This window comes from Neovison vison, chromosome 4 (genome assembly GCF_020171115.1).
Source record: "Neovison vison isolate M4711 chromosome 4, ASM_NN_V1, whole genome shotgun sequence".
NCBI lineage: Eukaryota > Metazoa > Chordata > Mammalia > Carnivora > Mustelidae > Neogale > Neogale vison.
The window spans coordinates 42,654,068-42,669,575 of record NC_058094.1 but is presented as its reverse complement, the minus strand read 5'-3'; the positions used below and the strand labels follow the sequence as shown (position 1 = coordinate 42,669,575).

The 15,508-nt window shown below is 37.4% G+C and overlaps 1 protein-coding gene across 2 annotated transcripts in view; it reads left to right on the top strand.

Annotated features, from left to right (window-relative positions):
* Window positions 1-5,601: 5,601 nt before the first annotated feature.
* Window positions 5,602-15,508, top strand: part of TMEM67 (transmembrane protein 67) — a 52,152-nt gene continuing 42,245 nt past the window's right edge. Inside the window, exons 1-3 of one of the 2 annotated variants that reach the window (XM_044245301.1) lie at window positions 5,602-5,948; window positions 7,573-7,661; window positions 9,701-9,794. In XM_044245301.1, the coding sequence (XP_044101236.1) occupies window positions 5,723-5,948; window positions 7,573-7,661; window positions 9,701-9,794 (409 nt within the window). In that variant the 5' untranslated portion in view covers window positions 5,602-5,722. The remainder of the gene's footprint in view (window positions 5,949-7,572; window positions 7,662-9,700; window positions 9,795-15,508) is intronic. The other variant, XM_044245300.1, reaches the window with a different exon arrangement.

Here is a 15,508-nt window from a genome sequence, read left to right as displayed (position 1 = left end):
TTATAGAGGGTACGGCTTGCATGGAGCACTGGGTGTGGTGAAAAAATAATGAATAATGTTTTTCTGAAAATAAATAAATTGGAAAAAAAAAGAAATAAGTCTGACAGAGAAAGAAAAATACCATATGATCTCACTCAGGTGGAATCTATTTTTTTAAAAAATGACAAACCCCTCTCCCCCAAACATAGAACAGATTGGTGGTTTGCAGAGGTGTGGGGTGGGGGGATATAGAGTGGGTGAAATGGGTGAAGAGAGTCAAAAAGTATAAACTTCCAGCTATAGAAAAGTCACAAAGATGTAATATACAGCATGGTAACTATAGTTAATAATACTGTATTGCATATTTGAAAGTTGCTTAGAGTAGATCTTAAAAGTTCTCCTTACAAGAAAAAAATTTTGTGACTGTATGGTGATGGATGTTAACTAGACTTACTGTTATGATCATTTCTCAATACATACAAATACTGAATTATATTATACACCTACAACTAATATAATGTTATATGTCAATTATACCTAAACAAAAAAATAAAATAATAATGCCTAACACTGAAAAATTAAGGTCTAAAATAGGTAATTGCAGTGATTCATAAGGGAGAAGGTAGCATTTTAAGGTGATAGTGATGTAGAGGTTAAGAAAAGTGAATTCAAGGGATATTTGGACAATTAATTCAAGGAATATTTAGTAGATTAAAAACAACAACAACAACAACAACAAGTCTAGACTGAAATGGGAAGATGAAGAAAAGCATCGAAAGTGACTTTTAGATTTTTGGTCTGTATTTCAGGTAGGATGATGGTGCCATTAACTGAGATATAAAAAACTGGAAGAAGACAAGGTTGGAGTTGGGGGAGTGATGAAGTTAGTAGGTTGTTTTGGAGACCTTGAATTAAAAATACTTCATTCCAGAGTGGAAATTCTGTTCAGAGCTCAGAAAAGATCCTTGGCCTGAATATATATAAATACATGAGTCATCTCCCCAAACTGGTCAATGATGTCACAGATATGGTTGACATCATCCACAGGGAAACCAAAGTATGAGAAGAGAAAAAAAAGTCTAGGACTGAGCCTTCGGGGATTCTCCGTATAATATTTAGGTGAAGGAAGTTGAGCCAACAAAGGGCAAAGAGCAGGGATAACCAGAAAGTTTATTCTAGGAATAACCTGGAGAAAAGCTGCCTGTTCCATCATGGAAGCCAAGTTCAGTGTAGAATATATTGAATGTGATGCAGCAGTTCTAGAAGGGACTAGAGTAACACCCAAGAGTCTGAAAACTGGGAAAGAGAGCGGGGCTTAGCACACAAAGTGCTCTGATTGTAAGATCATGACTGCACTAATTCCCCTTTCTGACCACGACCTCCATTTTTGCACTTTGCATTTTTTCCCATCACATTATTTGTAATATTTTAATTAATTAATCCCCCTCATGGACTTACTTGCCTTTCCCCTTTCTTTATTCATGCCAAAGAAAGCATAGACAGGGATTCAAGAGCAGCAGTAAAGAATCAGTGTTCAAAGTGTGGGCTCTGGTATCAAATTACCGGAGTTAGAATCAAGATCTGAGCATGACCTTAGGAAGACATATATTGTTTCTAAGTCTTGGTTTTCTCATCTGTAAGGTAGAAGTGATTATAATGGTCCCAATTTTGTTAAATGAGATATTACAGTGCCTGACACATGAAAACAAGCAATTAATATCAATTATTTAAATTATTATATGGCCCCAACTCCCACAAACAGATAATTCCTATAACTTTATTTTAAAAAAAGATTTTATCCATTTATTTGAGAGAGAGAGAGAAAGAGCTTGAGGGAGAGAGAGAATGAGCAGGGGTGGGGAGGGCAGAGGGAGAGGGAGAAGCGACTCCCTGTTGGGCAGGGAGCCCATGGTGGGACTTGATCCCAGAACCCTGGGATCATGACCTGAGCCAAAGGCAGACACTCAACCAACTGAGCCACCCAGGCACTCCAATTCTTATAACTTAAATTTCTACCTATATTTTTTTCCATATTCAGTCAGAAAATTTTATCTGTTCCCAGACATTTCTATCTTCCTATAATGTCACAATCCACCTAGCCATCCTAGTCAGATACTGAGTGATCTTTATTTTTGTTTCTTCTCTTTTGTTTCTTTGTCCAAGTCATAACATTCTCATGATTCTTCCTCTGAAACAGCTCTTCCATTCATCCTCTCCTGCCTCTCCCTCCACCATTGCTTTAATTTTTTAATGTAGGTAAGGCATGGTGCAGCACCTATCTCATTATAGGTGTTCAATAAGCATTTGCTATCCCCTTTGAACTCATCCTCTCATGGATTTTGATTCACCTTTGTAAGCTGACATTAAACCATGTTATTCTAGTTTCATCCACTCTTCTCACATTTTAGCTGAGTGATACTGGGTAAGTCCTTAAACCTGGTAAATGCACTGTCTATTCATAGGGTTGTTAAAAAGATTCAAATAACGCATATAAGAAGTTTAGCACTATACATGACACAGAGAAAACATTTGCTTTCATCTTTTAAAAGAACCAGTGGAAATATCTCTGGTTCAGCTCAGCTCATCTTCTTCCTGTCTTAAATCTGAATATTGGTATCTGGTTTGAGGGAAACATACTCAACTAATAGGAAAAGCCAAGGAAACTGCAGTGATGACTATCTGACATTATTGAAGGAAGACCAGGGACCAACTATCTCCAGACTTCTCATGTTTGTTTTTGTTTAAGCCATTGCAAACTGGCTATGTGGTCTATTTACTTGCAGCAAGAGCAGCAAAAAAACTATGTGATCTATTTACTTGCAGCAAAAATATCTCTAATGATACAGTCCCAATTTATGTTTACAGTTTTAGCTAACATTCTTTCTGCTATCCTTGTATAAGTTGTTTATACAGTTGAACCCACAGTATCCACAGTTATGACAAACCTAACTGTATTTTGAATCCTTTCACTACAACTAAGGTCTTTATTTAGCTCTTTGGAGCAAGTTTTTTTTTTTTAAGATTTTATTTATTTATTTGACACAGAGAGAGCAAGGGAGAGAGATATACAGAGAACAAGCACAAGTAGTGGAACAGCAGGCTGGGAAGAAGCATGCTCCCTGCTGAGCAAGGAGCCAGATGTGAAGCTCGATCCCAGGACTCTGGGATCATGACCTGAGCCGAAGGCAGCTGCTTAACCGACTAAGCCACCCAGGCACCCCACTTTGGAGCAGTTTTGTTAGGTGTAATGCCCAAAGGTCTTAGACAATCACAGTTCCAGTGTCCATGGTATACGATAGCAGTATCACCTTATTAACTAAAGGCAATAGGTTTGTCCTACATGTAGAATGCCAACATTTTTCTCTGTCTATTCGACAAAGAAGCCACTTAATAAACTTTAAAGTTAACAGGTTGTGGAGTTGGCTAGATGGAGATGAATTCTAGTTCCACCACTTCCTAAAATGCTTTCTTTTTTTTTTTTCTTAAGATTTAATTTATTTGTTTATTTGAGAGAATGAGAGCAAGTGAGCAAGAGAGGGGGAAGGTCAGAGGGAGAAGCAGAAGCCCCCCCGCCCTGCTGAGCAGGGAGCCTGATGAGGGACTTCATCCCAGGACTCCAGGACCATGACCTGAGCTGAAGGTAGTCGCTCAACCACCCAGGTGCCCAGAATGTTACTTTCTTGATCTTCAATTTCTTTCTTTGTTGTTGTTGTTGTTCTTGTTCTTTTTTCTTAAAGGATACAAAAAGGGATAGTATTCCCTCAAAGGGTTATTATGAAGAATTAAGATTAATGCTGCCAAGAACTTAGTATAGTGCACAGTGTGGGACACAAAGAAAACCATCATGAATGGAAGCTCTTTTATTGCTTTAATTACATAGGAGGCACTGAGTAAATATTGTCCCAATCCCTTCCACAGAACATATAACAGTATGCACTTAACTAAAGAAGACTAGAATTAAAAATCATCCATACAAAGCTTTTGCAGATTAATCTCAACTATTCTGACCATACCCTTTCTGAGTCCACATTAACATTTGTATAGTCAGTTTTTTAAAAATCTTATTCAGATAAGTGATTTTTCACTATCAACTAGACACTCCAACAATGCATAATTACTCAAAAACGCTTTTTAGAATTCATCTTTAAGGAAGAGTTTTCAGAACATATTTCTCCTGTGTCCTCTACCATTGATATTAGTGACTGGGTGAATGCTGGTCTATTAGGGAAAGCTACATGAGAAATACTAGGCCTGATGGGGGTTAATGGTTAAAGTTATCTAATTTAACTTAGATGTGTTTTCAACATGCATTAAGAATTGTGTATGTATGCTTAAGTGGGTAGGAGAAGAATAAATGAAACAAGATGGGACTGGGAGGGAGACAAAGCATAAGTGACTCTTAATCTTACAAAACAAACTGAGGGTTTTTGGGGGGAGGGGGGTTGAGAGAAGGGGGGTGGGGTTATGGACATTGGGGAGGGTATGTGCTTTGGTGAGTGCTGTGAAGTATGTAAACCTGGCGATTCACAGACCTGTACCCCTGGCGATAAAAATATATGTTTATAAAAAATAAAAAATTAAAAAAAAAAGAATTGTGTATGTATGTATTTTCCTTAATAGTGACAAATCATTTTTACTGGAAAAACATTTGAGAAAGCCACATTTGTTTCAAGCTACTATTGATGACTAAGGGGCTAAAAATTATGCTGGGTAATTGTATTGGGAGAGTGGAGGGTGTGAAAACAAAATAAAACAAACAAAATGCAACAGAAACAGACGTGAGATTTAAACATTAAGACGTAAAATTTTCTTATACAATCTGTAAACTGGCTCTAAAGGTAATTCTAAAATATTTTTGTGGTAACAGCCTCCAAAGGTACTTGCTTTGAAAGGCAACATTCATGTATGCGTAAATTAGGTTAAAAATTAGATTCCTTCTTTATTGACAAAAGACAATCTCATTATATATGCATGATTTCCTTGATCCAAAACAAGGAAACTAGAAACCCAAAGAACAGTCTGCCAGGAATGGTCTTTCTTGTTTTTTTAAGCCAATCTAGCATTGCATATTTCAAATCAGTGGGTTTTTCCCTACTTTTCTGACAAACGTGTTTTGACAAATACACTGTTGTAATGTCTTCTTTCATGTGAAAATGGCTTGGGGTCTGAATAAATTCTGATGTAAACATCATTCAACAGCGAAATGAAACAACTCAACTCTTAATTTGTGTAATAAACTCAGACACTGCCTTTGCTGTGTTATTCTATTTACCGACCTCCTAAACTGACAGCGCATCACGGCAATGGGTTTGAAACACATTTTTATTTTTTATTTTATTTTATTTTATTTTTTACAGACAGAGATCACAAGCAGGCAGAGAGGCAGGCAGAGAGAGGAGGAAGCAGGCTCCCCGCTGAGCAGAGAGCCCGATGCGGGGCTCGATCAGAGGACCCTGGGATCACGACCTGAGCCGAAGGCAGAGGCTTTAACCCACTGAGCTACCCAGGCGCCGGAAACACATTTTTTAAAAGCCAGTTGCGGCCCGCCAGCCTACAGGATTAGCTTGCCTCTGTAACCCATCCTTTCAGACCAGCCGGCTTCCCGCGGCTTGGCTCACCTAGCAACCAGGCAGCAACTTCAGACACTTCCGGATCCCCAGACGGAGTTGTCCAATCGGCTCTACAGGTTCGCCGCAGCGGCTGATGGGACGCCACAGACTGCGCGGCCGCGGGCGTCTGCACCATGGTGACGGGCAGCGGTGGGCCCGGGGTAGCCATGGCGGCTTGGTCTGTCTCATCCGCGGCTGCTGCGCATGTATTCCTTCTGCTGGTCTTCCCGCGAGTCTCACACGCCCAGACCTTCTCCTTCCCATTCCTGCAGCCAGAGTCCTGCGGCCACAACCAGTACTTCGATATCTCCGCGCTGTCCTGTGTCCCGTGCGGAGCCAACCAGAGGCGGGATGCCCGAGGTGAGACCGTTCAGGGTGGGCCGTAGCCAAAGCTCGAATACTTCCCCTTGTTGCTGCCCTCAGTCCCTGGCGTGTCTCTGAAACACCTTTTTTCCGCCTGCGGGAAGAAATTTTCAGGAAACGTAACCGCCAAAGCGTAAGAGATGGGTTTCCTTGGAGGATTGCAGCTTGCACCCAGTTGAGGTTGGGGAACCCAGAGTAAGCTACGCCGTGAGCCAGCGCCAGTAATGAATTTCTCCGCGTCAGTCCCCCGCTTCTCATCGGGGGGTCTTTCGGGTGGCATCTGGAAAGTCGCCTACCAGAGACAGAAAAGAAATAGAGAATTAGCGAAGTATAAAGGAGGAGGTCACAGGACGGGTCGGGGAGGGAATGCAAATGAGCGCTTACAAACTGTTAACTCTTTATTTTGCTTTTCAAATCCTAGAAACCTAGAGCTATAAGGGACCTTAATCAGGATCAGGTCCAGTCTCCTCATTTTACGGATAAGGAAACTGAAGCCCAGTTGATGTTGTAATATCTTTATTTGTCACCTAAATTGTGGATCGGAAGAACTTTTGTCTCCTTGCCCTCAGTTTCTACCCGTGTATTTTCCCACTATATCGTGTGTCCTTAATATAGATTTCCTTAGGACTTATACCTTTTATTATCGAATATTACTAATTGCCCTTGAAGTCTCTTTAGAGTAAGCTTATTTCTTTTTTCTTGAAACTTCCACCATTTGGTCCTAGTTCTCCTCACTGAAACTGCTCAGAATAAGACTTTTTCCATATTCTAAAGTCTAGGATGTTTTTCAGTCTTGATTTGGTCACCCATGGTGTTAACTTTTGCCATCTTCAGACTTGATATGTCCTCATTTAAGTCATTACATAAGACTGGTCAGGCTCCCCAGGTGAGGAAATATGAATGAGAAAGCGTTTCACAGAGTCTTAAAGTGTAAGGTGGTAGTAGCTTCGTACTTACGAACCCAAATATCCTATGCATTCTACCACATAGATTCCTATGGGATCTGTTTCCACTTGATGTGTCCTTAGAGAATGCTGACCTTACCTATCCAGCAAGTTGAATAACGGTTATAAAGTCTACTGTCTGTTTAGTGAAAAATAGCCATTTATTTGAATCAGGATGATTTTGCTAATTAAGTTTTGTTTTGGTAAAGTATATTTGAGATCATTTAATATATGTGTATGGTTGGATGAAGTAGAACTGTAAAATTTCCCATAGCAGTTAGTGAATAGTTTGATTATTAAAATTAAAGTTCAGTACTTTAATAATTGAGTTCTGCTTGCAGTTAAAGTGATAGGAAACAAAATACCTACTGTGTGCCATACACATTCTAAGCACTTTCCATATAATAACTAATTTAATACTCATACCAAACCTATGAGGTAAGTACTGTTATCGTTCCCGTTTTGCCAAAGTGGAAATCTAGGCACAGAGTTCAGTAACTTGCTAAAGATCACACAGCTAAATAGCAGAATTAAGATTAGAACCCACATAGTATGTTTCTGGATTTGCTCTTAACAGCTATACTGCTTTTTAAGATCTTAAGAATATTGAAAGTTTCCCTATTTGGAGTTTTATTATTTTTATTTACCAAGGTCAAAATTGGCTCTTTTCTTTTTAGGAACTTCATGTATGTGTCTACCAGGATTTCAGATGATCTCTAATAATGGAGGACCTGATTTTATTTGTAAAAAGTGCCCAGAAAACATGGTATCAAATATTTACTTTAAAATAATTTTACTGTAAAAGGTAGTAAATTGAATGTCTTTATTTTTTTTAAATATTTTATTCATTTTAGAGCACAAGTTGGGTGATGGGGAGAGGGAGAGAGAATCCTTGAGCAGACTGTCTGCTGAGTGCAGGGCCCCATGCAAGGGCTCAATCCCAGGACCCTGAGATCATGACCTGAGTGGAAATCAGGAGCCACCCGCTTAACCACCTGAGCCACCCAGGCACCCCTTAACTGTCTTTATTTTTTAAGCTATGTTTTAATGCCATACTCTAATATATTCCCCAACTTTATAATTATTTATTTTTATTTTTACTAGAGTAAATTTTGGGCAATCAGTGAAATTTTATGCAAACTTGGAAAAAACAAATGTTTTGCCTTGGTTTTTAAAATCTGAAATTAAAAATGCAAAGCTGTGAAATTTGTCTTTATATTTTCTCACAGAGTGACTTTTTTTTTTTTAATAGATGAATGATACATATAAAGAGCAAGTTGGGATGTGTGTATATTTTGAGTGGTACAGATTGAGTTCTGTCTTGAACCTGTTGTGTCAGCAGTCTTATAACAATTCATGTTCATAACGATACCTAAGGTTTATTAATAAGTTCATGAAATGCCAGTTGCATCATTAAGTAGGTTAAATAATATCTGTTGCTGTCTTGTCAGTCATTATATCATAATTTTTGGAAAATTAGTAAATTAGTTACTATATGTAATGATTTTTAATTAATGCAAATACATTTTGCAATCATTTTCAAAAATTAGGAGTCTTTGGGTCATCTGGTGGCTCAGTCGTTTAAGTATCTGCCTTCAACTCAGGTCATGATCCCAGGGTCCTAGACTGAGCTCCACATCAGGCTCTCTGCTCAGTGGGAAGCCTGCTTCTCCTTCTCCCTCTGCTTGCTGCTCCCCCTGCTTGTGCTCACTCACTATCTGTGTCAAATAAATACAATGTTTAAAAAAAAATAATTAGGAGTCTTATGAGGCAGTTCTTTTGTAGTAATGTTTCTTCTCATCTGGATTAAAAAAATGGAATCTGGCAATTTAATAGTTTAAAATACTATTAAATTAATTACTATTAAGTTGATAGTTTAATTTACCAGTGTCCTAATTTTATGGCTAATTTGATTTAACTTATAAGTTTGATTACCACTTAATACTTTATGGTTTTGGAAATATTGACCATTGCTGAATTATCAATCATAAAAAGCTGCTAATATGAAATGGCTACAAAGCAAATTTATTCTTCAGTGAAATTACAAAATAATCATAATTTTTAAATAGTCCTCTCTAAATGTACTGCCAAATTTAGGAGCATTTCTTGATATATCCAGTCTTTTCAACCAAAATTAAAAATAATTTCTTATTGTTTTGTTATTACCATTTGTTCTCTTTTCATTTTGGTTACATCCATATTTGGTTTTGCCCGAGATTAGGAAAAACCATGTAAGCCCAATTTTGAATGATACCATATTTTATCAAAAACCTTTATTAATACAAACAATAGATAATTTATAATTTAACTTTATAATTATAATTTAACTTTAACAACTTTATTTACATATTACTTGTATACCATAAAATTCAACCATTTTGAATCATAGTTTGATTTTGAAAAACTAATGTATTTGAATTATAAAAATTAGAATATGTTAGAACAGGTAAAACCAAACAATTAATTGGCTATCTGTTGATTAAATCCTTTTGAATTTTGTTGTGTTTTATTTTTATAAATTGAAAAACTGAATGACAGTATTACTTTGAAAGTAAGGACTCATTTGAACTGAAAATCATGAAGAAGAAAGCGGTGTTGCCCAGAGTTAACAGTAGTCAGTACATAGTGATCATATGTAACTTAATTTTAGAATGTAAGCACTGTTTGGCTGTCCAGGAAATTTTTATATAACTCATATGTGCATGATTTATTAGAATATTGGCTACAAATTATATACTATTGTGGCTTTTTGGAATTACATCACTGATCAAGGAGAAATTTTACTTTTGTTTTGTTTTAATTTAGAAAGGTATTACTAAAGATGGCTGGAATTGCATTTCTTGCCCTGGCGGTTTAACTGCAGAAGGAAAATGCCACTGTCCCGCTGGCCATATTTTAGGTAAGAAGTAAATTCTTTATGAAAAAGTAGTAATGAATCTTCACTTAGCTGGTTTGAAAAGGACATTAATTGAAATAGCTAGGTGAACAGTATTTTTTTTAATTGTCTAAAATTTGATGATGTTTAAGATAATAGTGTTTAAAACAATAGTTTAAGACAATGGCTACAATAGTAGCCATTGAGAAGAGAATAAAAAGCCCTCCCTAATTTAAAAAAATAAATTCTCAGGACACTTGGCTGGCTCAGTCGGTTAAGTGTCTGCCTTCAGCTCAGGTCATGTTCCCTGGGGTTCTGGATCAAGTTCTGCATCAGGCTCCTTGCTCACTGGGGAATCTGTTTCTTCCTCTGCCTGCCTGCTTCCCCTGCTTGTGCACGCTCGCTCTCTCTCTTTCTCTGACAAGTAAATAAATAAAATCTTTTAAAAAAATTAAAAAATATTTTAAAATATATGATTAGATTGATACTTCCTTAAAATAACATGATAAATTATATATGTTTCAAATCAGAAGCCAACATGATGCTTAATAGGGACAAATGATAAGCATTTCTATTAATGTCAGGACCCAGATAACGATGTAAACTGTGCACTTAGATAAGTGAAAGAAATAGATGGTAGGGTAATTAAAAAGGAGGTAAAAATCATTAAAAATTTATTTTTAATGATTTGATTATATGTTTAGAAAACCCAAGGGAATTACTAAAAATCACTATAAATAATAAAGGTTTTATTTATTTACTTTTTAAAGATTTTATTTATTTATTTGACAGAGAGATCACAAGTAGGCAGAGAGGCAGGCAGAGAGAGAGGGAAGCAGACTCCCTGCGGGGCAGAGAGCCTGATGTGGGGCTCGATCCCAGGACCCTGGGATCATGACCTGAGCCGAAGGCAGAGGCTTAGCCCTCTGAGCCACCCAGGCACCCTATAAAGGTTTTAGATACAAATTTATTTTCCAAAAATTAGTAGCCGCCTTCTTTCTAAACAACAATTCTTTAAAATGTATGGAAGAGGAAAAAATCTCATCTACAGTAGCAACAAAAAGAAAAAAATGCCAAGGCATAAATTTTAGAAGAAATGTATAAGATAAATCAATTGAAGAGATCTTAGAATGCTCCTGCAGGATACAAAATTAGGCTTTAGTAAGTGAAATACGTAGGGTGTTCTTGAAGGGGAAAATTAAATATTATAAAGATGTCAGCTCTCCCAATACCAGTCTATTCATTTGATGGAACCCTGGTAAATTCTACTAGGATATTGTTTGTCTGTTTTAGAGACTACACAATTAACTCTAAAATTTATCTGGAAAAAATATGAAAAACCAAGAATATTACGAAAAAGGAGAGAGGAAACAACCCTATCAGGTATTATGCACATTTTATAGCCACTGTAATAACATGTATGGCTGGCATATGGATTACACATACTAATGGGTGGAACTTAAAGTAGAGAATCAAAATAGACCGAGTCTCAGTTGGAATGTGATATGTGATAAAAGTGGCATTTCCTGTCAGTGGAGAAAAGACTGATTAGTAGATGGTATTGGGGAAACTTGGAAAATACTTAGTTGGGTTTCAAACTTATTTCTTAAAGAAAAATAAATTTCAGGCCAGTCAAATATTTAAATACTAAATATGATTCTATAATAGATCATGAAAGGGGAGCCTGGGTGGCTCAGTTGTTAAGCATCTGCCTTTGGCTCAGGTTATCTGGGATTGAGCCCGCATCGGGCTCCTGGCTCTGTGAGAAGCCTGCTTCTCCCACTCCCCCAATTTGTGTTCCCTCTCTCACTCTCTTCTGTCTGTCTCTGTCAAATAAATACAACCTTAAAAAAAAAAATCATAAAAAACAGGAGATATTTTTTTAGTCTTGGGATGGAATAGGCCTAAGAATAAGGAGAAACCCAGAACCTCTAGAAGGAAATATTGGCAAATTTGACTAAATACAAATTCTAAAATATCATGTAGAAAAATAATAAAAAACATAAGGAAAAAACCTACAAACTAGAGAAAAATTTATAATGCATACAATTAATAGAGGTCTAAGTTCTACTATATATATAAAAAACTTCTATAATAATATAAGAACAAGAGGAAAAGCTGAATTTAAACAATGGCCAAAAATCATGAATAGACTGAATTCACAAACAAAAAAAAACATTAAACAAGAGAAACAAGTTCAACATTGCTCAGAGAATAATATTAATTAAAATTTTATTTTTAAAATAAATTTTATTTTTAACCTACCAGATTTTATTATCATCTTTTTTTTTTTTTTTAAAGACTTTATTTACTTACTGGACAGAGAGATACACAGCGAGAGAGGGAACATAAGCAGAGGTGGTAAGAGAGGGAGAAAGCAGGCTTCCTGCCTAGCAGGGAGCCTGATGCAGGGTTTGATCCCAGGACCCTGGGATCATGTCCTGAGCCCAAGGCAGATGATTCGCGACTGAGCCACCCAGGCACCCCTCAACATTTTTTTTAAAGATTTTTTTAATATGACAGAGAGAGAGAGAGAGAGTGAGAGAGCACAAGTAAGGGAAGCAGCAGAGGGAGAAGAAGCAGCAGCTTTCCTGCTGAGCAGGGAGCCTGATGCAGGGCTCCATCCCAGTACCCAGGATCATGACCTGAGCCAAAGGCAGATATGTCATTGACTGAGCCACCAAGGCGCCCCTATTATCAACCTTTTGAACTTTGATAGTGTTTGCAAGGATACAAGGTGGTAGTTATTCATATATTACTGGGGAATTATAAATTGGTACACTTTCTATGGAAAGCAACTTGACAGTATTTATCCAATGCAGATCATCACCCAGGTAGGCTTTATCTAGGAATTTCCTTTTCTAGTGCAGGAAGATACATGTCTGAAGAAGTATATGCATGGCTTCTTATTGCAACTTTCGTCCCAAGACAAAATAGCATACATGATGTCAAAGTCTGTTAAGAAGATGTTAGTCAGATAAACTGTCATACATCCATGCAGGCATGTAGGATGCAGAAAAATATGGATTATTATATAGAAAAATAATGCAGTTCTTCAAGTATTGCTAAAGAAACAAATCCAAGATACATTAAAAATTAAAAAAAGCATAGAAAAGTTTCTATGTATTCACCCACAAATGTTTATTTGAGTACTTGCTGTTTATTGGTACTGTTTTCTGTATTTGGTGAGCTACCATTTATGCTTTCTAAAAATTACAAATTCATATGTGCTATGCATACCCTATTTCTGGAGGAATTTACAAGGAACTGATAACAGTCTTGCCTCCAGGGTAGAGAATTGGGTATCTGGGGGAAAAGGGTGGGAAAGAGACTTCATTTTCAAATTCTTCTGTGCCTTTTATTTTTTATTTGTATATTATTTATTCAAAAATAATTTGTAAAAGAAATAAAAACCCAGGCCATCAATTTATTTAAAATCTAGTTAGAAGGCAGGATATGCATATGGAAAAATAATTTGCAGAGCAGGATAGCAGCAACAAAATATTTTTATAGGAGCACATATGTTAAATCATGAAATGAACATTCTAGACAATAAATGTAAGGAAGAACTCACTTCAGCCAGGGTTGTCTGCGAAAGTGGGCATGAGGAGGCAGTATAATAGTGAGACCTTGAAGAATTAATGATATTTCAAAAGATAGCAAGAAAGAAAACATTTTGGGCAGGAGGAAGAGTATGAACAAGAGCAATGTTATAAATATAAACATATTGTGGGACGCCTGGGTGGCTCAGTGGGTTAAGCTGCTGCCTTCGGCTCAGGTCATGATCCCAGGGTTCTGGGATCGAGTCCCACATCGGGCTCCTTGCTCAGCAGGGAGCCTGCTTCTCCCTCTGCCTCTGCCTGCCACTCTGTCTGCCTGTGCTCACTCGCTCTCTCTCCCTCTGTCTCTGACAAATAAATAAATAAAATCTTAAAAAAACAAAATAAAATAAAAAATAAACATATTGTTATATATATGAACATATTGTTACAAATATAAACATCCAGATTTAATATGAAGGGATTATGGAAATAACAGTTTGCTGAGTTTAAAGGTGCATTGGTCCAGATTGTGGAAGGCCTTGAATGGTAGGGTGTTCTGTAGGCATAGGGGTTTTGTTGAGCTCCTACTAGGTGCTGGCCATTGTCCAGGGGGATGAAGGGTAAAGCAGTGAAAGAAAGACTGAACAGGAATGCAGTCCCTGTCCTTGTGAAGCTGATATTTAAAGAGTGGGGACCAGAAATAGAGCTGTGAAGAGGTTGTTGGGGTGCTGTAGACAGGTGGTGACAAGGACCTAAACCAGAGTTAGAACACGTACTCAAAGGAGTAGATCCCAGAAATATTAAAAGGATGATAATAGACTTAGATGAGTGAAGGAATATGGGGATGAGGAAAAAGGAAGTAAAAAATATACTGGGAATTTCTAAGTGGGGATGAAGGCGATGATGTTCACAGATTCAAATACAGTGTGGAAGTTGGAATGGAATGAGTTCTGAAATGACTTTTGACAGTCAGAGATCACTGATGTAGAAGCTGCAGTTTTAATGAGTTTCTGAGAATGGAGGCTAGATGCCAGGGAGGCCAGATGGTGGCTCTGACACCTAGTAACCCCTTATAGTTGGGTGACTGCTATGAAACCAGTATTTCACTATTTTAGAGGTTATATTACGTACTTAAAATTTTCCATGGTGTGAGCTCCTTAGAGCCATCTTGAACTTTTTCTGTTAATTTGTTCTGTGGATTTGTAAGAGAGGCTGAGGGGGAGAGGAAGAATAGAGAGAGGGTGCATCTTACTTCTTACACAACTTCTTTCAACTCTTCCCATTTCTGACATAAGAAGAAAATGCTCAGGGCGCCTGGGTGGCTCAGTGGGTTGGGCCGCTGCCTTCGGCTCAGGTCATGACCTCAGGGTCCTGGGATCGAGTCCCGCATCGGGCTCTCTGCTCGGCAGGGAGCCTGCTTCCCTCTCTCTCTCTGCCTGCCTCTCTGTCTACTTGTGATCTCTCTCTGTCAAACAAATAAATAAAATCTTTAAAAAAACTGGGTGGCTCAGTTGGTTGGACGACTGCCTTCGGCTCAGGGCGTGATCCTGGAGTCCCGGGATCGAGTCCCATATCAGGCTCCCAGCTCCATGGGGAGTCTGCTTCACTCTCTGACCTTCTCCTCGCTCATGCTCTCTCTCACTGTCTCTCTCTCTCAAATAAATAAATAAAAAATCTTAAAAAAAAAAAAAAAAGAAGAAGAAAATGCTCAGATAACCAGGTAAATAATCTTTAAAAAATAATGCAGAAAGTACATATCATTCAAAATATCGAATAATTCATGAGGCTGTAAGATGAGAAATGAAAGTCCATACTCCCTACCTATTCCATTTCCCAAAAATTACCCTAGATAATCAATTATTTTTTCTCTATTCTATCCAAGTTTCTTAATGTATTGCAAATATTTTGGAGTGTTTATTTGCAGTGTATTTTGGAGAGAGTACCGTAAGAGCACAAGAAGATTTATTGCTTAAAAGGGCATTTATTTTTCAACTTTAAAATTTTACTTTTTGAAATGGAAGTAATGTATGTATATGGCTAGATATTTAAATGGTATAGAAAAATAGTAAAACTAAGTGCTTTCCCTTCTTCCCTCACTCTCACTCCTATTCCTCTAATGTAGTCATCATTAAGTTTTGTGTTCTTACAAGAAAGCTTTTTTTTTTTTTAAGATTTTATTTATTTGTCAGAGAGAGA